The sequence below is a fragment of the Euprymna scolopes genome, chromosome 39, assembly GCF_053919585.1.
Source record: "Euprymna scolopes isolate OS-2025 chromosome 39, ASM5391958v1, whole genome shotgun sequence".
NCBI lineage: Eukaryota > Metazoa > Mollusca > Cephalopoda > Sepiida > Sepiolidae > Euprymna > Euprymna scolopes.
In genome coordinates, this window is record NC_136520.1 from 72,640,450 (window position 1) to 72,662,500 (window position 22,051).

The following is a 22,051-nucleotide window of genomic DNA, read 5'->3' on the forward strand; positions in this document are numbered from 1 at the left end:
ATCAGTTTTTGCATTTACTTTTTATCAGTTTTTGCATTTACTTTTTATCAGTTTTTGCATTTACTTTTTATCAGTTTTTGCTTTTACTTTTTATCAGTTTTTGCTTTTACTTTTTATCAGTTTTTGCTTTTACTTTTTATCAGTTTTTGCTTTTACTTTTTATCAGTTTTTGCATTTACTTTTTATCAGTTTTTGCATTTACTTTTTATCAGTTTTTGCATTTACTTTTTATCAGTTTTTGCATTTACTTTTTATCAGTTTTTGCATTTACTTTTTATCAGTTTTTGCTTTTACTTTTTATCAGTACAAATTATTCTAAATTCAATTATTAGTCTATTGCTATTTTGCTTTTTATGGAACAAAACATGAATGTGTTCATGTTTTGTTCCAATTTATTTTATTTATTTTTAATTTTCTTCCTTTGAAGATTGTAACGCTGTGTTTGGCTGCGCCAAACCAGCTGCTAACATTGCCCTGCTTTTTATTGAAACCAACCGAGAGCTCTTTTTAGTATCCTCGCCGTTCCCTTAGGTGCAATTGTCTGGATCTCTTTTGCACTTGGTTCACCAGGAATATCAAATAGGATTTATTTTCAGATGACCACTTACCTCTACTCACATGTCAGCACTATTTGAATAAACAGTGACTTATATTTATGTAAATATATTAAACTGAGGGAGGCGCCGGATCATAAAAAAATGTGATAACCAGCCATAGCCCTTCAGCCCCTGGAGGGGCACAGGCCATCTACAACTTTGTACATGCTTTTGTAGCGACGAGTTTTTTTTTTTTTTACAGGGTGAGGGCGCTGGCCCCATGCCCAACCTTCCCAGAAGGTACATACAGCGCCTAGCCTTCCCAAATTGTCACCCATCTGGTATTGGCCAGGCTCAACGTTGCTTAACTTTGGTGATCTGGCAAGAACCGGTGTATTAACGTGATTGTGCTGTAGGATAACAGGAAGGGGCGGGGGAATAAATAAAATTAGGTGCCATCAGCGAAAGAAAAATTCAGTAAGCAAAAAAAAAAAAAAAAAAAAGAAAGAAAAAAAGACGCGTGCTGGGCACAAACTCGCATAACTGAAGTTAGTTACCAAACGCTTTTACCAATGTAGCCATGATTACACAGATGCTATGATATTGCAAATCCAGTTATTTCAAATGAAAAAAAAAAATGTAATGAATGATTGGCCCATGTGCGATTTGCAAATCGCGTCTAAAGGTAAGTTTTTATCTGACCCTCCTTTCAAAGAAAACATTTCTACACGAAATAAGCGACCATTTTTTTTTTTCTAATTTTTGCATATTATTTGTCCGAAACATTGTTCTTTCTAACAATGCCACGTTTGTGCATGTATGATGCGCATGAGAAAAGGTTTTAGCGGACATATGAACACACAAACATTTTCCCTTCATATAATAAACTAGCAAGGATACCCGGTGTTGCACGGGCCCACATTAAGTTCTGTTTAGACACACCTGCAATACTATGGATATTGAGCACTTTTTCATTATTATATGTCAACTCCATTGTGGACAACATCAATACTCTCACAACAATTTCAAAAATAAAAGATATGATAAACCTACTTAAAAATGGATAAAAACATGAAAATGTACTCCCCCCCCCCCCCCCCCCCGCAAAAAAAAATGTGATAAAGGGATACGAAAAGAAGAAGCTATTCTCTGGATACTGAGCACTTTTTGATGACTATATTCCTGCAAGTGGGTGCCCACACCTGTGCACAGAGTTTGACAGGCAGGCAATTCTAAGAAAGAATCCACATTAAAGATTTAGGTACAGATAGAGAATGGGAGAAATTGTTGATTATGGGTTTAGATAGCTGAGTGTTTTTTGTGAAAGTCTGACAAGGGGAGACCAGAGATCGGAGCTCAGACGAGCACTTGCCATGAAAATAAGGATATATACATGAATTTATATTTCTCTCTCTCTCTCTCTCCATTATATAATATATATATATATATATATATATATATATAAGTGATAGGACGATTCCAATATTTTTACTGATTCCAATACAATTCCCGATTCCGATACAATAATCAATTCAGATTCTGATTCTTTATAAATCTCTAAATATTTAATAATAGAGTTGTAATTTTTCTCAGATTACCGTAAAAACACGTTAAATGTGCAGGTATTTTCTTTAACATAAAAATACACTGGGGAGGGGGGGGGTTAATCTATAGATTTGTTTTACTGACAGTTTAAAATCAATAAATATTTATTATGTTATCTTTATTACCAGCTATGGGGTGATCATGCTTTAAGCAAAATCAAATAAAATAGACAATTAAAAGAATCGTTTTTGGCATCAGAAAACAGGCACAAATTTTCCTGATTCTGATGCTCCCAAATGTTCCGATTATTCGTCCCAACACTAATACATATATATATACGAATAACAAAAAAGTCTATATTCCAAATTTCAAGTTGTTGTCTATCTTACCATTTATTTTTTTCAGCATGCTAAATGTTAAATTCTTGACAGCACTTGTTTCGTAGCCTGTCTTAGAATGGCAAGTGCTCTGGCGAACTCCAAGCACTAGCACCACCTCAACGACAATACTCCCAGCAAGCAGCAAAATCCCACCCCAACACTGTAGAGATTCCTAAAGCCTTCCACTCTGACAGCTTTTTCCCCTCATACTGCTGCACTTTGAAACTCCCTCCCAGGTCCCAGTTTCCTTGACTGTACTGATATGCAGAAATTCAAATGTAATATGAACAGACATCTTGTTGCCCAACTTCATAAACAGTATTCCTGCAATTCTGGTCCCAAGTAGTATCCCCTTATGATTAAGTGTCCCTGTGCTTTGTTTGGGGTGAAACGGCAATAACAATAATAAAAAAGAATCATTCTTATGATTATTAATCTTTTTAATTTATTCCACTCTAGCAGAAGAATAGGACCTCATCAATTTTAAAAGAAAATAAAAGGACGATGGTATGATTACAAAAATCAGAATGAAATCAGAAAACAGTTGCAATTGTATCCTGTTTTGGTTGGAATCAAAGATGGATTAACTAAAACAAAACAATTGCAACTACTCTGAGCAACATTAAATAATACATTTTAAAGAAATCAATGCACGTACGTGAGTGTCAGTATGTTGGTTAGTTGCTTTTTTTTTTTTTACGGCATATCAACCCTTTTCAGGATATTTAATGCCGAATCTAGTGATTCTGAAGAAAAAGTTTATAATAGAATGTATTTGTTTTTTTCAAGTCGGTCTCTATTTAACCCATAGTTGGGATCCTAACAGGTACTACCACTCCGGTGGAAGAGTGGACCTGGGAGCAATGCCAATTAAGGGGTGGCTCCACACTCCCCAAAGCCCACAAGCCGAGGCCTCACCATCGGATATATTTTAAGGTCATATCCAGGACCGTGTCAGTATGTATGTACTTGATAAAATCCGAAACTATTGAACTGATCATTATGAATTATGGAATATATATTCTAGGCAACAGGAGAGTAACTTGAGCACATTATTATTATTATTATTATTATTATTATTATTTTTTTTTTGCAAACTTTACCATTTAAGAGGGGTGTAACACAAATCGTACCATAACCTACTCACCTCCCAATTTAAAGAAAGAAAAACAAATTTAAAACAAATACTATATTTATTACTTATACCCGTCCTGGGATGGGTATTTTACTCGTCACTTACCGAACGTAGGCATTCTGACATAACTCAAGATTCCTTCATTATAACAGATTAAACCAGTTTCCCTCCCCTTAACATAATTACACGTGTCTAGAAGCAGAATTTTAAGAAAAAGCCTTCCAAATTTCTTTCTCCTTTTTTTCATCTTTCCTTTTTCTTTTCTTTCTATTTTTTTTTCTATGTTTTTTTTTTTATTATTTGGTTTTCATTTTTATTAAATGACTGGTCACGAGTAAGACTAGAGGTTAATTGTTGTGACTTATTGTAATTGTTTTTAGCTGAATTGAATAAAATAATTATATATAATATTAATTATGTCAGCCCTCTTTAAGAAGTCGGTTCTTATTGTTGAGCACTGTAAGTTGAAATGTAATAAGTTAGTCACTTAAGCTCACGTGCGCAGATCATGATGTTTTAAGCATAAGATCACTCTCGGCCGTCTTGAGATTTATATAAATGTTAATTTCAAGTGAATTTCTCGTGGTTAATATTCGCCGTATTTTTTATTCCTTGCTAATGGAGTCAGAAATGGTTTCATGACAGGGTTCAAATCTCCCAACCATCTATAATCGTAACTCCCTGCACTGATGAAACACTAGTGTTTGTAGGTATTAAAATAATTATAGTGTGTATATATATATATATATATATATATATATATATATATATATATATATATATGTGTGTGTGTGTGTGTGTGTGTGTGTGAAGAACAGTCTACCAAACTATTCTGTTAATTTGATAGTGGAACAAATTTAATTTGGTTCTTAGCCAGTAAAAATAGCTGTTAAGGGGTCAAAATTGAAAATAAAAATTGGAACTTGGCAGGTCGTTGATTAAATGTGTTATTCCTACGCATGCACAAATATACATTTATGTCTTTAACAATGTTAGGGTTTTAAAGTTTTTTATGCATATGAACTTAGATCAAACGGTAACAAATAAGACTGGAGAGTTACAGGTTTTGGTTTCGATTCTAGCTGATGGCACCCAAGTAATTTTTTTTTTTTTTTTTTTATTACTTTTGAAATCACTACTATATATTGGGTAATGTCCAAATGTGATCACGACTTGTAGAACACCCTGTGCATGTGTGTGTGCATATATATATATATATATATATATATATATATATATATATATATATATAGTCATCCACATACAGTACTGTTTCGCTGTTTCACAGCTCATCAGTGCAGCTCAAGCCAGGATCGAAACCCGACCGCCCAAACAAGTCGGAGCTTCTAACTGTTGCACTATATGGCTGCTGCTATGCAGGCAGTGAATTAACAATGTTTTGACATTGTCCAAATACCTAAGCTCAATTTGTTTACACAAAAGAGCATCACCTTATATGCTAATGGTAATTTGCATATCACTTCCCAGTATGCTCAACCCAAGATAGAGAGCATTAAGCATATTGTACGACCGGGCGTCCAGCTAGTATATATATATATATATATATATATATATATATATTAGTTGGACGCCCGGTTATACAATATGCTGAAACATGATATTTTAATTTATGCAGAATGCATATGTATTATCATATAATCAATCCTCTATTGATTATTATGTTACGAAGAATAATTTGCCCAATGATCTAATTCACAAAAAATAATTTTACAAATAAAAGAATAATGTCGTTCATCAAATTCCGTTCGTGTTTGTTTACGATATCACATCAGCTGATATTTCGGCTTGACGATGAATGCCCTGGAAAAGTTACTTCTGATTAATGTTTAATTTTAAAATATGCAAACGAGGAAATGATTTACAGCGATTTTAAATGGTACCTCTTCTGTTATCGTAAATTAAACTCATTAATAATAAAAAATAAAAATAATAAAATGGTGAGGTACACGTGGGTTTGAGCAAGGGATCATTCGATCTGTAGTCGAATTCTCTACCACTAAGCTATATCTCCAGATTATAATAAATCTGTCGGTGCTTATGCATTTTTGGTACCGCATTATTTCTTAAATAGTTTTTCAGGTTAAATTCATGTTTCACAATATCTTTTTTTTTTTTTTTAAATTGTTAGGTGGAAGCACAGAATGATTACAAAACACCTCATGTTAAGAATGGCTTTCAAAATAACGTTATTTCAGCACAGTACCAAAAATGCACAAGTATTAATCCGTTTTTTTTTTTTAAGAAATGATTTGCTGAGAATATTGGCCGCATTACGTAAAATATTCCCTTGTAAAAATTCTTCGTTTTTATCTATGAAATAAACGCTACTTTTAAGATCAGATTTTTTGATTTTTCAATACTTATCGGATGAATTTCTGTACAAAACATATCTAAGAACACTGCCAGACATATAAATTAGCTTTGTGTGAAATTTGGCAAAAGATAGGCTCAGCCGGTTTGGAACCTACGATGGAAGGAATTCTCACACACGCACACACAAAGTGACTTTTATATAATAGTGTGTGTGTGTGTAAATATCAGGTGATTTTGCAAAAGACAATAGAAAGTCCCAAACAATTCTGGCCAGATAATAAATAGAATTTACCAAAAACGTTCACAAAAATGTGTGTCAACTGAATTACATATATGTACAGATTCTTTGTGGCATACACAATAGAACATTTGGCAGTGCAGCACCAATAGCACAGAACAGCTTGGATAATAAGAGAGAGATCGGGGGGGGGGATGGTTGATGGTGGGAGGAGTAGAGGGGGCAATTACCTGGGCCGGGTGGGACGAGCAGGCCAAGAAAAGGCGGGACTACAAATAAAATAACCAATCACATCCTCCAAAGAAATAGATTTGTTTAAATTTAAAAGTGGGCAAAAGTGTATTACAGTTAATAACCCCCAGAAACGTGTGACAAAATAGAATAAATAAATACAATACCTTTTACCAAACGCAAGAAAATTTAATATTTGATTGACTTGCGCGTTTTTTTCAGTTTTTAACTTTTTATACCGTTTCGAATTTTTAAATTTGTATCATAGCCTTGGAGGCTTCTAAAAAAATCCAATGTAGTCGACGGGAAATACTTTTTTTTTTTTTTTTTTTTTTTTTTTTTGTAGGTTTTACAACTTACAAATCGAAAATAAAAAATACAACTCCTAACCAACTGAAACGCATTAAAATCTAATTTTCGACCGAGCTGAATGTTTTTTTTTTTTTTTAACTTACTGAAACTGTTTAAAATTTTCTTTATCTCAATATAAGGTGCAGTATCTCAAAATTTATTGCTGCATATGTTTGAACACAAAGCAAATGTGCCTTGTTTGAGGGTGAAGGTGAGTAAAAAAAAAAAAAAAAAAAAGTATATACAAACTGGTAAAAATAGCTGTTAAGCAGTCAAAATTGAAAAAAAACTGGAACTTGTCAGGTGTAAGTCAACTAAACATGTTATTTGTATGCATTCATAAATATTTACATTCATACTTTTAAGTCGGTTCGTTTTTAACTATTTCTTATCCAACTGACGATAGCTCAAATAATAACGACTAAGGCTGGAGTCCTATATGTTTTGATTTCGATTCTAGCTGATTTGAAAGTCATTTTCTTTTACCCTTCAAATCAATTATATATTGGGTACAATATAATACATAATAATCGACAGAGAATTGATTCTATAATAATACTAGCTGGAGAGCCAGCGTTGCCCGGTCATACAATACACATAAACATGATATTTTAATTGATGCAGATTGTGTATGTATAATCAATCCTCTATTGAATATTATATATTACGAGGAATAATTTGTCTGATAAACTAATTCACAAAAAAAAAGAAAAAAAGTAAAAATAATGGCTGGATGATGAATGCCATAGAAAAGTTACTTTTGATTCAGGTTTAGTTTTAAAATATGCAAATGAAGAAATGATTTGCGGCGATTTTAAATGGTGCCTCTTCTCTAATCGGAAATTTAACTCATTAGTAGTGGGGGAAAAAATAAGATGACAATAATTTAATTTTTTATAAGATATCATTTGCTGCGTTTTTATTCTCTCCCTTTGCCGATGCAAGTAAAATATTCCCTTGTAAAAAAATTTTTTTTTTTTTTTATCTATAAGAACGAAAGACTATTTTTAAGATCGGATTTTTTTAAATTTTCAATATTTATCGGATGAATTTCTGTACATAACATATCTAAGAACACTGCCAGACATATAAATTAGCTTTGTGTGAAATTTGCAAAAGATAGGCTCAGCCGTTTCGGAACCTATGAGGAAGAAAATCACACAAAATGACTTTTATATGATAGTAGAGAGATGAAATCTGCATAAATTAAAATGTCATATTTAAGCATATTTTATGACGAGACAATGACGGCCGCCCAGCTAGTTATATATATATATATATATATATATATATATATATATATATAGGGGTTATATTTAAATTCTGAAAAAACAACATATAGACACATATATTCGAATTAAGAATTTATTGTTTGATAAAAGGAATATATAGAAAGGGTTATGTTGATTTCCTTAATCCATGGATTTTCAATAACGGCTCATTTCATCAGAGGAAATGAAATGCGGTTAGCAAAATGTTCAGCTGTGAATAGACATTTATTTTGCTTTTTAGCACAAATATTGAAATTGCTCTATTCTTAAATATTGAGTTTTTCCTTTTTGGCTAGGATCGCCCTGAAAGTACTACTTCAAGTAATATCTATCAGGATTTTTCATCTGATTTCTAATCAGTGTCTTACCTCAAATATATATATATATATATATATATATATATATATATACAAATTTGTAGTATTTCAAATTATACTGGGTTAATATAATTCAGTAATTGTTCATATACCAATAAATTTAAGCCAAAAATGTTTCTTTTCCTTAATGTTTCATTATTAAAGTGTTTTTTATTTAATAAGTCTGAAGAAAGGCTGTTCTTGTGAAAATTTTCAAACGACATATTGTTTGAATTTGTCCAAATGGTCTTGAAACAATTGTAACTAATATGAAATACACTTTTTGTTGCTATCAACCCATTTCTTGAAGTCTTGGTTTTTGTTAAAACCATATATATATATATATATATATATATATATATATATATATATATATACTCGGGTTTTTTTATATTCAAAAGTAATGGACTAATGAATTCAACGAGGTTGTTAGATAGTGCTCAATAAAAAGAGCTGATAATACTTGTTTATTGTTATATAAACATGCTCACATCCTGCTGCTACAAATAGCCACTTGTTTCAATCAAACAACAGATATCATCAGGCATTGAACTTTTGAATAGTCAAGTCGCTGCCTGATGATATCTGTTGTTTGATTGAAACAAGTGGCTATTTATAGCAGCGGGATGTGAGCATGTTTATATAACAATAAACAAGTATTATATATATATATATATATATATATATATATATATATATATATATATATATATATATATGCACACACACACACACACACACAATTCAGACAATAGAAATGAAAAGTTTACCAGACAAAAGCAAATGTAAACTTAAAACTAATATAAATATCGTAATCCCAACCAAATAAAAAAAGTTCAATATCTTATAATTACAATAGGACGTAGAGCTTGTCGTGAGGAAAAGAAATCAAGACTGGAAATTAAAAATGAATAAATTTACAATTAAATTTAATGTTAAACAGAATACTAAAAAAAAAAAAAAAAATAAAAATAAATAAATTAAGGAATCCTTAATCCATGAGAGTTTCAAAGATTGCTTGTAAATTTCTAATTTACAGTCTTGATTTCTTTTTCTTATATATATACATATATATATATATATATATATATATATATATATATATATATATATATATATATATACACACACACACACACACACACATAAGATAATGTGCTTTTCTCATTTCAAAAGACCTTGGTCTTAATTTCTTTGGGGGTGCCTGAGGGCATTTTTTATTTCTTTAAAGCATAATTAGGTCTGGGAATATTATTTCTTATCTTCATAATCTGAAATCTGATCTCAATTTCAACTAAGGGCGTAGGCAATTGGGCTTTATTCAATTTTCTTGGCAAGAATCAGTGACCTTGAAAGAACTCAAAAGACCTTTTTTAATATCCACACTTTTTTTTTCCAGCTCAAACGTTCATCTCATAATAATTGTATTGATGTTTCCATGCAGATCAAGTTGGAACCTGGACATTTTTGTTTTTTTTAATTTGAAAAAAAAAAAAAAAAAATAAAAAATAAATAAAAAAAATTTTTTTTAAAAAATAAAACTGTACTATAATCCTTGGCTTTAAGGATTTTTTTTAATAATGTTCTTATAATAAACCAGTAGAATACCTGTCCCAAGATGAGTAAAAATAATTCTTTAAAAGTCAACTGTGTTCCTATTTACTTGCCCCCCCAGTCGGTTTTTAATGTGGGGAAACTCCAGTTCCCCAAAAAGAGGCACTCTAAATAGAGACCAAAAATAAAAATTGTCTCAGTCTAGAAGGATTTCTCCAACACTGATCGAGGACAGAAGAAGTATAGTATCAAAATAGAAACTACACTTTGTTCTTAGTCAAAAGGCAGATATTAACTCTCTCTCCCACCTGGAGAAGATGTGACACAAGGTCGGAAGGTGAGAAAATGAATCAACGCTCCTAAAGAAGGATATGCCTGAGTAACCTTGCTGACATTCCCCAGTGAGGGCGGCCCAAGTAACCAGCGATAAACTTAGTCCTCCCGAAAGCCGGAAGTCAATACGTGGAGGGGGGGTTGGACCACCCAGGGCTACACAGAATACTTTGCAGCAATCCAACAGCAAAAAGGCTATCGAAATGGTCGAGTTTCTGTCAGATTGATTGTCAAGATTGAAATCTGAACAATCAGTCTGACAGAAACCTTTAAAAATTTTTTTTTTTTTTTATTAATTACAATTTCACGCCAAACAAGGCACAGTGCCACTTTGATGTAGGGGGCTACTATCTGGGACATAAGTTGCAGGGATACTGTGTAGGGAGTTGACTAGCAAGATGTCTGTTCACATTACACTTGAACTTTGGCATGTCAGTACAGTTGAGAAAGCAGAATCCGGGAAGGGAGTTCCTAAGTCTAGCAGTTCTGGAGAAGAAACTATTAGAGTAAAAAGCTTTCTTACATCTAGGGATCTCTACTGTGTAGGGGTGGGATTTAGCTGCTTGTCAGGTTTGTCGGGGGTATTTACATTGAGGGGGTAGAAGGGCTTGTAGTTTGTTGAAACATCCACCATTAAAAAACTTACAGAACAGGTAAAGGGATACAACATTTTGTCGATGAGACAGAGGTTGAAGCTTAGATGACAGTTCAGGACCTATCAGGTGAACGACTCACTTTTGAACACTGTCCAAGAGAGAGACTAGCAGCAGATGCACCAGCCCAAATGTAACAACAATACTCCATACATGGGCGAATGGTGGCCTTGTAGAGATACAGGGTACTTTCAGGCGTAAGTAATTTTCTAACACGATAGAGAGCCATCCTTTTTCACAGCAGCCTTGGCAACGCTCTCAATGCCTCTGTTCCAACTCATGTTCCCTGTGAACATTAATCCTAGGAGTTTGAAGGAAGTACTTTCAGGTAATGTATCTTTAGCAATAGCTATTTGTGATTAAGAAGGTTTCTTGTAATTGCTGAAGGAAACAGTCTTGGCAGCATTGAATGTGACCATCCATGACATGTACTAGGAAAGTACACTGACCAAAAGGACAAGTGAATCAGTGTTGCACCACTTTTATGTCTCTTTAGAAAAGTTTAAAAATAAAAATATATTGGTATCAAACGTTATATCTAGAATCCTTATTCCAATTTTAATCAAAATAAATGATTAGGATAATAATAATAATAATAAAAAAAAAAAATGTAAGAAGTATGTCGTAGTTCACTTGAAGCATTGTTTATCGGATAAAAGGTGTGTTTGGCGGTTTGTCAATGCAGGAATTATTCAGTCATTGTAAACATAAATAAATAATGATAAATAATTCAACAGTTTTCAATAAATATTCCTTTATTTACCTGATTATAGATGGTATATTCCTCAAGTATTTTCATGAGAATTAGGTAGATGGCATTTCTTATTTTTAAAATTGACAAAAAAAGTAAGTAGCTATTATTGTATTGTAATGAAAAGTTTTTGGCTGTCGGATTTCACTAACGAAGTAGTAAATATTGGAATTGTCTCGCTACTAATAATATATGTAAATATGTATGAATAAAAAAATCAATACGAAAAATATATAAATGTTTATATCTTTTCTGTACTTATTTCCTATGTATTGACGTGTAGGAATACAAAAAGTCCTTTGAGAAAAAAAAAAAAAAATTTTCTTTCAAAAGCACACACACACATATATATATATATATATATATATATATATATATTATATATACACACACACACACACACACAGCGTGACCCAATAAAAAAACGGGCTCCGTGTACACTTTATGTGATATCTCCATTATTTATTCGCCGATTACTCTTATTTTACAGGACATGGCAGAATCAACAACCGTGAGCACACCAAGACCTCAGTGGGAGCTGGGACAAAGAATACACTGTGTTAAATTTTACTACAAGACAGGCTCGTTTAAGAAAACCCAGGACAGTTTCATGCGCCAGTTCGAATGTGAAAAGGCTCCATCCAAAAGCAGAATTCAGAACTGGGTAGACCACTTCGAGAAGTATGGGGCCCGTGGAGAACCTCAACGCTGCCACTCGGGACGTCCCAAGAAGCGAAGAGCCGAGCTGGTTGAAAGAGTGAGAGAGTCTCTCCAGCAGAGTCAGAAACGCTCTGTGCGTAAGCGAAGTCAGTCCCTCGGTATGTCCCGTGAGACTTGCAGGAGAGTGCTGGTGAACGATATCAGGGCTTACCCATGCAGAATACAGACGCTGCAGACCCTTAGAGCCTCAGACAAGAAGCAGAGGAGGGCTATGGCAGTCGAGAAGATCGAGGAGACACCAAGTTTCCTTAACCTCCTTTGGACCTCAGATGAAGCCCACTTCCATCTTGATGGAAAGGCGAACTCCAAGACAAATGTCTTCTGGAGGTCCTTCAGACCCAATGAAGTAGCCACCAAGCCCCTGCACTCTTCTAAGTGCAAGGTGTGGGCTGCAATCTCGGCCAGAGGCATCATCGGACCAATCTTCATCGAAGAATCTGGTGCAGCAGTGACAGTCACCAAGGAGCGGTATGTGGAGGTCCTCAAAACCTTCAAGAGTGAGCTCCAGACCATCTATCCGTCGCTCATGAGCAAGTTCTGGTTCCAGCAGGATGGAGCAAGTTCTCAAACCTGTCCCAAGATTGGCGGAAAGAGAACTTTGGAGGCCGAGCGATCAGTCTCAAGACTGATTTTGAGTGGGCACCCCATAGCCCGCTTTTGGGGGCTATCTTAAGGACAGTCTACCCAGGGAAACCTAAAACCATCACGGAGCTCAAGGAAGCCATCAGGGAGGAGATGAGAGCCATTACCAATTCGGTCTGTAAGAGAGTCATGGACAACTTTGTGCTGCGCCTCAAGAAATGCCTGGAGCTAAATGGAGGCTATCTAGAACATATGCAGTAGAACAGAGAAAAAAAGGCCAAAGACCCTAGTGTTTTGATGTGATGTTTAGAATATAATAAACTAGTTATGACCAAAGTTTCATTTCATTCAGACAAAACACTAAGAAACGAGGCCTAATTAGAGTTGGGGCCTGTTTTTTTTGGTCACCCTGTATATATATATTCATTATTTGGGCGAAGGTGGGGGGGGGGGAGTTCAATCGAACATAATTAGTCACTTGGTCAACATTTAGATCGATTTTAAATGTTATTATGTAGTAATTTATAAAGAAATAGCCAAGCCTTGAGAAATACTTATTCCTCTGGAGTTAGTGTGCCGCATGCAATAAAATTCTTTTTGGATTATTGTTCGAATCTACATTTCTCTTTACAGTATTGCGAGAGAAGAGAGAAAAAAAAATGCATTCTCTGAAAGCTTTAGTGAACTTCTTCCATTTTATTATTTTTTATGCATTAAAATAAACACGTTTCATGTTTCTGAATTTTTGAGATGAGGATCAACAATTTGGGTTATTCAGGCTACTGTTCTCATCTTAAGTGTTATTTTCACAACGTTTCAGCCAACATAACCTCCGACCTTCTTCAATTCTATCTTGTCGAACTCGCAAATCTTTTTTACCAAACTCATAATTCTTAAGTAATTCCGCAAGGACCCGTAGCATAATGGATAGAGCACTAGATAAAATTTAGTTGTAAACGGCATTCTTCTGGACATCAACATAGAACAACGCATAGATAAATGTTTTTACTATTGTCCGAGGAATTTGTTGTGCAGTTTAATTCTTCCAAGTAATTATCAATCTACTTCCTTGGTGAGTTAGGCATGTTTTACCTCCAGAACCAGTTTGGATGTCCAGGGCCAAAGCGTGTCTATGTTTGTTCAAATACATAGCAAGTCCAACATTACGTGACCTTATATCTCAGTCACATGAAAATCTGAGCACTCCCTAACTAGCATCTGTTTGCCAGTTCATTCGTCCATCCAGTTAGTCCATCCATCTGTAAAGCAAATCCGTCTGTCTGTCTGTCCGCCTGTAAAGCAGGTCCGCCCATCCGTTGACTCCAGTCTTTCCGCTGATTCCAGTCTGTCTGTCCGTCGATTCAACAGTGTCTGTCCGCCTGTCCGTTCCGCAGTGACCTACCGTCCGTCCGTCAGTCCCACAGTGTCTATCCATCCGTCCGTCAATTTCATAGTCCGTCGGTCCATCGATTTCATCAATTCCACAGTCAGTCCGTTCATCGATCTGTCAATTCCAGTTTGTCCGCTGTCTGTTGATCCATAGTTGGTCTGTAGATCCAGAATATGTGAGAGCCATAGTCCACCGCTGGTTCATTTCAAGAGCCACAGTCTGACATTTTATGTCTGAGTATTCGGGTCAAGTCAGAAACCGAGTGCTTGCCAACTAACGTCTTCATAAAACAGAAACTTCCTCATAGATTACATTAAAAAATAAAATTAAAAACAAAACATAAAAAACTACTTAATTCTGGACAGAACAATCAAGTCTGACATGAAAGTCAATAAATTACGTTGAGTTGGGTGGTGGGGCGGGGAATAGAAGAGGTCAGTTGTGTGTGCTATTATGAGTGCAGGGGTGGGGGGTATAATTTTGAAAGCACTGAGTTGTGCATGCATTAATGAAAATGAATGACCTTCTTGCTGAAAGCATGGAGGACAAACATGTTCAAGAGTGGAGAAAGAGAATATACAGAAATTGATGTCATATATATATATATATATATATATATATATATATATATATATATACACAAAATTTTTTCTTTTTTTTTTAATTACATTTTCACCCCAGACAAGGCACATTGCCACTTTGTTGTAGGGGGCTACTATCAGGGACATAAGCATCAGGAGTACTGTGTAGGGAGTTCGGCAGCAAGATGTCGGTTCACGTTACACTTGAACTTCTGCATGTCAGTACAGTTTGGGAAGCAGGGACCTGGAAGGGAATTCCAAAGTCTAGCAGTTCTGGGGAAGAAATTACTGGAGTAGAAGGCTCTCTTACATCTAGGGATTTCTACTGTAAAGGGGTGGGATTTAGCTGCTTGTCGGGTTTGTCGGGGATATTTACGTTGAGGGGGCACAAGTGCTTGCAGTTCGTCAGAGCATTCACCGTTGAAATACTTGTAGAACAGGCAGAGGGATGCAACATTTCGTTGATGGGACAGAGGCTGAAGTTTAGAGGACAGTTCAGGACCTATCAGATTGGCGACTCTTTTGAACCGTGTCTAGGAGCGAGAGACGAGTGGCAGATGCAGCAGACCAAATATGACAATACTCCATACATGGGCGAATGGTGGCCTTATAGAGGTATAGGATTAGGATACTTTTGGGCGTTAGTAGCTTTCTAGCATGGTATATATTATATATATATATATATATATATATATATGCAATATTTTTTTTTAAGTATATTTCATAAAATAAAATATACGTTTTTTTGTCTTAATTCTATTTTTGATTCTTTCCAACTTCCGAATAATGGTCTTCACTTCTCCCAGGAACTGGCTGATGTAATTGCCATATTTATCATAAGTCCAAGTATTTCCCAATACTTCTGGATTTATCGTCAGGGATAGATTAATCGAACCGATTTTTTAACGATTCATATACATATATATATATATATATATATATATATATATATATATATATATATAAATAAATTTGAACCAGATGTTTTTTTTGTTTTTTTTCGCAGATTAAACTCATCGATCTTAATTATGGCAGCCAGGCTAATCTTTAAAGAAAAAAAAAAAAAAAAAAAAAATCACTCTAAAATGCTACTGGAAGCATGAAAACGCTGTTGAATGCAAAGACAGTTTAGGAGTGTGCATACATCTTTTTTGGACACCATATATATATATATATATATATAAAGCTGAATGTGTGTGTGTGTGTGTGTTGGTCACGAATAGGCTCCTATATGGTTGACTATTTTAAAAAATTGATTTCATATAATGATAGAAGATGTATAGAGACACAGGAATGGGTATGTTTTATCTGGCAGAACGATGGTTCATTAAAATTGTGGGGTCTGCATTCGCACCTGGTCCACAAAGTATGGAAATAAATTTAAATATTAAAAAAAAAAAAAAAAAAAAAAAAAAAAACGTTTACAAGTGTTTTGATATAGATGCACATAATAATACTGTGTTCGTGCCTGGCCTCCATGGAATGGAAATAGGCACAAACTTTAATAAAGACTTTTCATATCTATCTGCGTAAGTATACTTTGATAATTATGTTTCAGTTTGAATAAATATGGTATAATAAAATTATGAGGTCTTAATTATTAAATCATTTCTTTCTGATAGGTTCATAAGAGTAGTAGTTGAGGGGCAAAAATCAGAAGCTCACAGTATTAATGCTAGTGTCCCTCAGGGGTCCATCTTGGGCCCAACTCTTTTCCTGATCTACATTAATGATCTTCCAAATCACATCCTTACAGCATTTGTAGACATTTATGCTGACGACACTACCATTTATGGTAGCACATCTAAGACAGTAAACGATCAAGTTCTCTCCGATTCTCTCTCCTCTGATCTTGAGCACGTAGTACAATGGGGAAAGGAGTGGCTGGTTACTTTTAATGCATCTAAAACCAAGGTTCTCTCTTTACATCATCAACATTCTGATCAACATTTGGCATCAATTGAAATGAATGGCTCGTCTTCAGGCGGCCTCAAGTTTTGACGAGCTTCTGGGCTTGACCATTACTCCTTATCTTAAATGGAACACGTACATCAAATCTGTTGCCAAGGCTGCTGGAAAAATGGTGGGATCTTTCTATCGATCCGGTAGATATCTCACTGCTGATGCAATTCTCTATCTATATAAGAGCCAGATACGTCCAAGGATGGAATACTGTTGCCACATCTGGACAGGAGCTGCTAGAAAGGACTTGTCCTGCCTTGATAGAGTTCAAAATAGACTTTGTAGCCTCGTAGGAGATGTCCTTTTCTCTTCGCTGCCACCTCTATCTCACAGTAGAGATGTTGCAAGTTTGTCTCTGATGTATCGTTATTTTCATGGAAAGTGTTTGACTGAGATTCAGTCTATAGTCCCCCCTCACCTAACTTTCACAAGGAACACTCGTCTAGCTGAAAACACTATCAATAATTCCCCCCCGCTCTTTATCTGTGCCTAAACCTAAACGTAGATTCCATGAACAAAGCTTCTTTCTTAGAACTGCACGCCTGTGGAATTGTCTTCTGTTTTCCTGCTTTCCGGCTGACTACAATATGGTTGTGTTCAAGTCTAGCGTAAATAAGTTCTTGATGAGCCGTTCCATAAGTTATCAAATTTTACGAATTTTCATTACTAATGATTACTATATTGTCCAATTTCTACTGTACACTCTTTAACCCTTATCCTTGAGTGGCCTCTTGGCCTTGATAATGTGGTGATGCCTGTAAAAAAAAAAAAAAAAAAAAAAAAAAAAAATTATGAGGTGTTCGTTCGCGCCTGACCTCCATAGAATGGAAATATGTCACAAAGTTTTAACGAGGATTTTTAATATAGATCCACAGAATATTGTGATAAGTGTTTCAGTGTGAACAGGTATGGTATAATAAATTATGGGGTTTATCTATTTTATTTTTACTTTCATCATATTTTGCTTTGGTTTTGATATCCCCAAATTCGAAGCTATCTCTTTACAACCCTTCCTTTTCATAACCTATCATACTTTCATAAATCAGAGTCCATTTTCTGTAGGCTTTTTTTGAACTCTGTCAACGACGGGTACTTTTGCTAGTATATATATATATATACATATATATATATATATATATATATATATATATATATACATACATACACACACTCAGGTAGAATACCCTTTCCATGATGGGTAAAAACAATAAATCCAACACTAGTTATAAAATGTTAATTTTTCTTTTTTTTTTTTGGCAGTTTTATTGGCACCTCTTAAATGGTAGAGTTAAAATAGAGAGCCTATATTACCCACCCCGTTGCCTGGAATATATATTCTATAATTCATAAATACATTCGTGTGGAATTTTGCAAAGCATATATAGAATTTTAAAAATGTTTTTATTCAATTTTCACCCCAAAGAAGGCACAGTGCCACTTTGATGTAGGTGGCTACTATCGGAGACATAATTTGTAGGGGTACTATATAGGGAGTTGACCAGCAAGATGCCTGTTTACTTTACACTTTAACTTCTGCATGTCAGTACAGTCAGAGAAACAGGAACCCGGAAGGGAATTCCAAAGTTCAGCAGTCCTAGGGAAGAAACTATTAGAGTAGAAGGTTTTTTGGCATCTACGGATTTCTGTGTAGGGGCGGGATTTTGCTGCTTGTCGGGGTTTTTCAGGAGCATTTACGTCGAGGGAGCACAAGGGCTTGTAGTTCGTTGGAGCATTCACCATTAAAATACTTGTAAAACAGGCAGAGGAATGCAACATTTCATCGATGGGACAGAGGTTGAAGCATAGCTGATAGTGTGGAACTTGGCGACTCTTTTGGTTTGGTTGTTTTACCGCATGTCAACCATTTTCAGGTTATTTAATGCCGAATCCAGTGATTTTGAAGAAAAAAACTTTTTAATAGAATATATTTGTTTTTTTTTTTTTTTTCAAATCACTTTCTATTTAACACCCGTAGTTGGGACCCTAACAGGTACGACCACTCCAGATCAGAATGGATCTGGGAGCAATGGTAATTAAAGGGTGGCTCCACACTCCTTAAAGCCCGCAAGCTGGGGCCTCACCATTGGATATAGTTTAAGGTCATATCCAGGACCGACTCTCTTTTGAACCCTGTCTTAAAGGAAGAGACTAGTAGCAGATGCACCAAATATGGCAACAGAAGCAATTTTCCAGCAGTCATTAAGGCATTTGTTGAAAAGTTTAGAGAGAACAGGAACAACCTGAGCAAACCATTTTTTTTTTAAATAGTACAGCACGGATGAGATCAGGTTCATATGCTTTTGAGATGTCTAGCTTTTTTATATCATGTACTTGAGAAGGGGTGATTTCAGATCATCTAACGTGGTTTCTGTTCCCAGAGGAAAATCTGGGAGGGAGTTGTTTGCTGGATCCAAAGTAGAATTGGAGGCAAATCGACAGGCAAGTAGATTAGCCTTCTTGGTTGCCGAGCAAACAACTTCAAGATTGTTGGATAGTGGGGGGAATTGTTGATTGCCCATTATTTACTACACTGTTATAGATTTTCCAGAAGTCACGAGTTCCTAATTTCTTCAATGCATTTCTGACCTTCGGTATATTCTCTCTTGGCTGTGGCTATTTCCTTCTTACAATTACTTCTAGCTTCTATATACTTTTGTCTATTCGTACTGGATTTATGTTGGATAAATCTGCAATATGCATGCTGTCTTTGAGCAATGGCAGCTGCACAAGTAGAAGTAAACCATTGAGGAGAGTGGGTTTATGTGCTTCAATTGCTGCTTTGAACCATTCGCTGGTCTGATTTGCACACTATTCAGCAGAAAGAGAAAAGATATTTTCCCATGGAGCATCTCTGATGTGATCCTTGATGATATGCTAGTCAGCTTTATTATAGTACCTTGCTCGTTTTAGGATGTAAATTGACATTTTGCAATTTACATCCTAGAGAGAGGATTCATTCCTCCAGTGATGATGGGTTATTACCTGACAGGATCTTTGGAATTAAATGCCACTCACAGGTAAAATCCAGGTAGATAAATGAATAAATATATATTAAAAATATATATATAATAATAAAAAAGAAAAAATATATTGAATTATTTATTATTCATTTATTTATTTATCTTCACACAACGACTGTACATTCCTGCATCGTTTTAGCCTTCTAAAAATAACTTTTATTCTCTAACAATGCTTCAAGCAAACTACACCATACTTCTTTATATATATATATATATATATATAATATATATTAGTGTCGAGATGATTAATCAGGATCAGAAAAATCAGAACTTTCGGAGCTTTATTGTAGTACCTTGTCATTTTGAGCAGTGGCTCTTCAACTTGGGGTCGAAGTTTAGGGTGATGTATATCTGAAAAAATTTGTGCATATTTTCCGATGCCAAAAACGATTCCTTTAATTATCTTTTTTTTTTTTGATTTTGTTTAAAAGCAAGTCTTCAACAGCTGGTAGTAATAAAATAAATTTTTATAAATTTTAAACAATCAGTCACGCTAAAACATATAGATACCCCCCCCCCCATTTTTTTGTTTGTTTGAGAAAATATATGCACATTTAACATGTGTTTTTATGGTAATCAGAAAAAATGATTACTGTATAGTTTAATATTTAGATATTCATAAAGAATCAAAATCGAAATTGGTAATGGTATGGGAATCTGGAATTTAGTATGAAATTGGGGGAAAAATAATGGAATCATTCCATCATTAATATATATATATATATATATATATATATTATATATATATTAGTCATGGAATGATTCCAATATTTTTCCCCAATTCCATACTTAGGTATTCAGACAATGTCAAAGCATCGTTAACTAACTGCCTGCACAGCAGCTGCTGATTGGCGTAATGGTTCAAAGCCTTGACTGTTGTATGGGTGGTCAGGTTTCGATCTTGGCTTGAGGTAGTTGCCTGTCTAACTGCAGCTGAAAAGCTGTGATACAGCGAAACAGTACTGTATGTGGATGACTATTATATAATTTAGTATCCTTGTCTACAAAAAAATGCCTGGCAGCTCAGTCTGCATTTTCTGGCAGGAGCACCTAACAAAAACACAACTTTCTTCACAAAGAGAAGATAAAGCTTGGGAGGATAGACTTTCTAAGACTAAACAGAATCATATCTACGCCTGACTGCAACAAAGCCGTTGTCGGACTGATTGTCAAGGATGTATCCGCAATTGGTACGAATACCAACTACTGACGCTGAGCCAGGTAAGTATTGTTGCAAAATACAAAAATGTTTGATGTGAATCACAAATTCTTGTCAGAATATGAGTGAAGATAAAAAAAAAAAATGAATAGGATTTTTTTTTTTTTTCTTTCTCCAAAAAGAAAAAAATAGCACAGAAGCTAAATCTCAAGGGAAAGAAATAAATTTGGCAAATATTTTGACTGTCCGAGGATGAGGAAGGTAGGTTTGCTAGGAGGTTTGTCCTTGAACTGCCCTTTGTTTGTTGTGGTCAGTGGTAGGAAAGGCAGAAAGAAGGAGGGAGAGAGAGAGAGAGAGAAAGAAGGAGGGAGAGAGAGAGAAAGAAGGAGGGAGAGAGAGAGAGAGAAAGAAGGAGGGAGCGAGAGAGAGAGAAAGAAGGAGGGAGAGAGAGAGAGAGAAAGAAGGAGGGAGAGAGAGAGAGAGAGAGAGAGAGAGAGAGAGAGAGAAAGAAGGAGGGAGAGAGAGAGAGAGAGAGAGAGAGAGAGAGAGAAAGAAGGAGGGAGAGAGAGAGAAAGAAGGAGGAGAGAGAGAGAAAGAAGGAGGGAGAGAGAGAGAAAGAAGGAGGGAGAGAGAGAAAGAAGGAGGGAGAGAGAGAGAGAGAAAGAAGGATGGAGAGAGAGAGAGAGAGAGAGAGAGAGAAAGAAGGATGGAGAGAGAGAGAGAAAGAAGGATGGAGAGAGAGAGAGAGAGAGAGAGAGAGAGAGAGAGAGAGAGAGAGAAGGATGGAGAGAGAGAGAGAAGGATGGAGAGAGAGAGAGAGAAAGAAGGAGGGAGAGAGAGAGAAAGAAGGAGGGAGAGAGAGAGAGAGAGAAAGAAGGATGGAGAGAGAGAGAGAGAGAGAGAGAGAGAGAGAGAGAGAGAGAAGGATGGAGAGAGAGAGAGAGAGAGAAAGAAGGAGGGAGAGAGAGA

General features: G+C 35.1%; 2 protein-coding genes across 2 annotated transcripts in view; one reads left to right on the forward strand and one right to left on the reverse strand.

Moving 5' to 3' along the window:
* LOC145263864 (polycystin-1-like protein 1) overlaps window positions 1-22,051 on the reverse strand; it is an 842,774-nt gene that overhangs the window by 589,967 nt on the left and 230,756 nt on the right. The gene's annotated exons all lie outside the window — the stretch shown is intronic.
* LOC145263557 (uncharacterized) lies at window positions 844-13,432 on the forward strand. Its single transcript, XM_080120405.1, has 2 exons — window positions 844-1,221; window positions 12,159-13,432. The coding sequence occupies exons 1-2, from the start codon at window positions 1,183-1,185 to the stop codon at window positions 13,059-13,061; spliced, it is 942 nt and encodes a 313-aa protein (XP_079976531.1). The 5' UTR covers window positions 844-1,182; the 3' UTR covers window positions 13,062-13,432.

Coding starts and splice junctions, on each gene's coding strand:
- LOC145263557 (XM_080120405.1), top strand. CDS start 1,183: ATGATTGGCCCATGTGCGATTTGCAAATCGCGTCTAAAG. Junction 1,222..12,158: donor TTTGCAAATCGCGTCTAAAG/GTAAGTTTTTAT, acceptor CTTATTTTACAG/GACATGGCAGAATCAACAAC.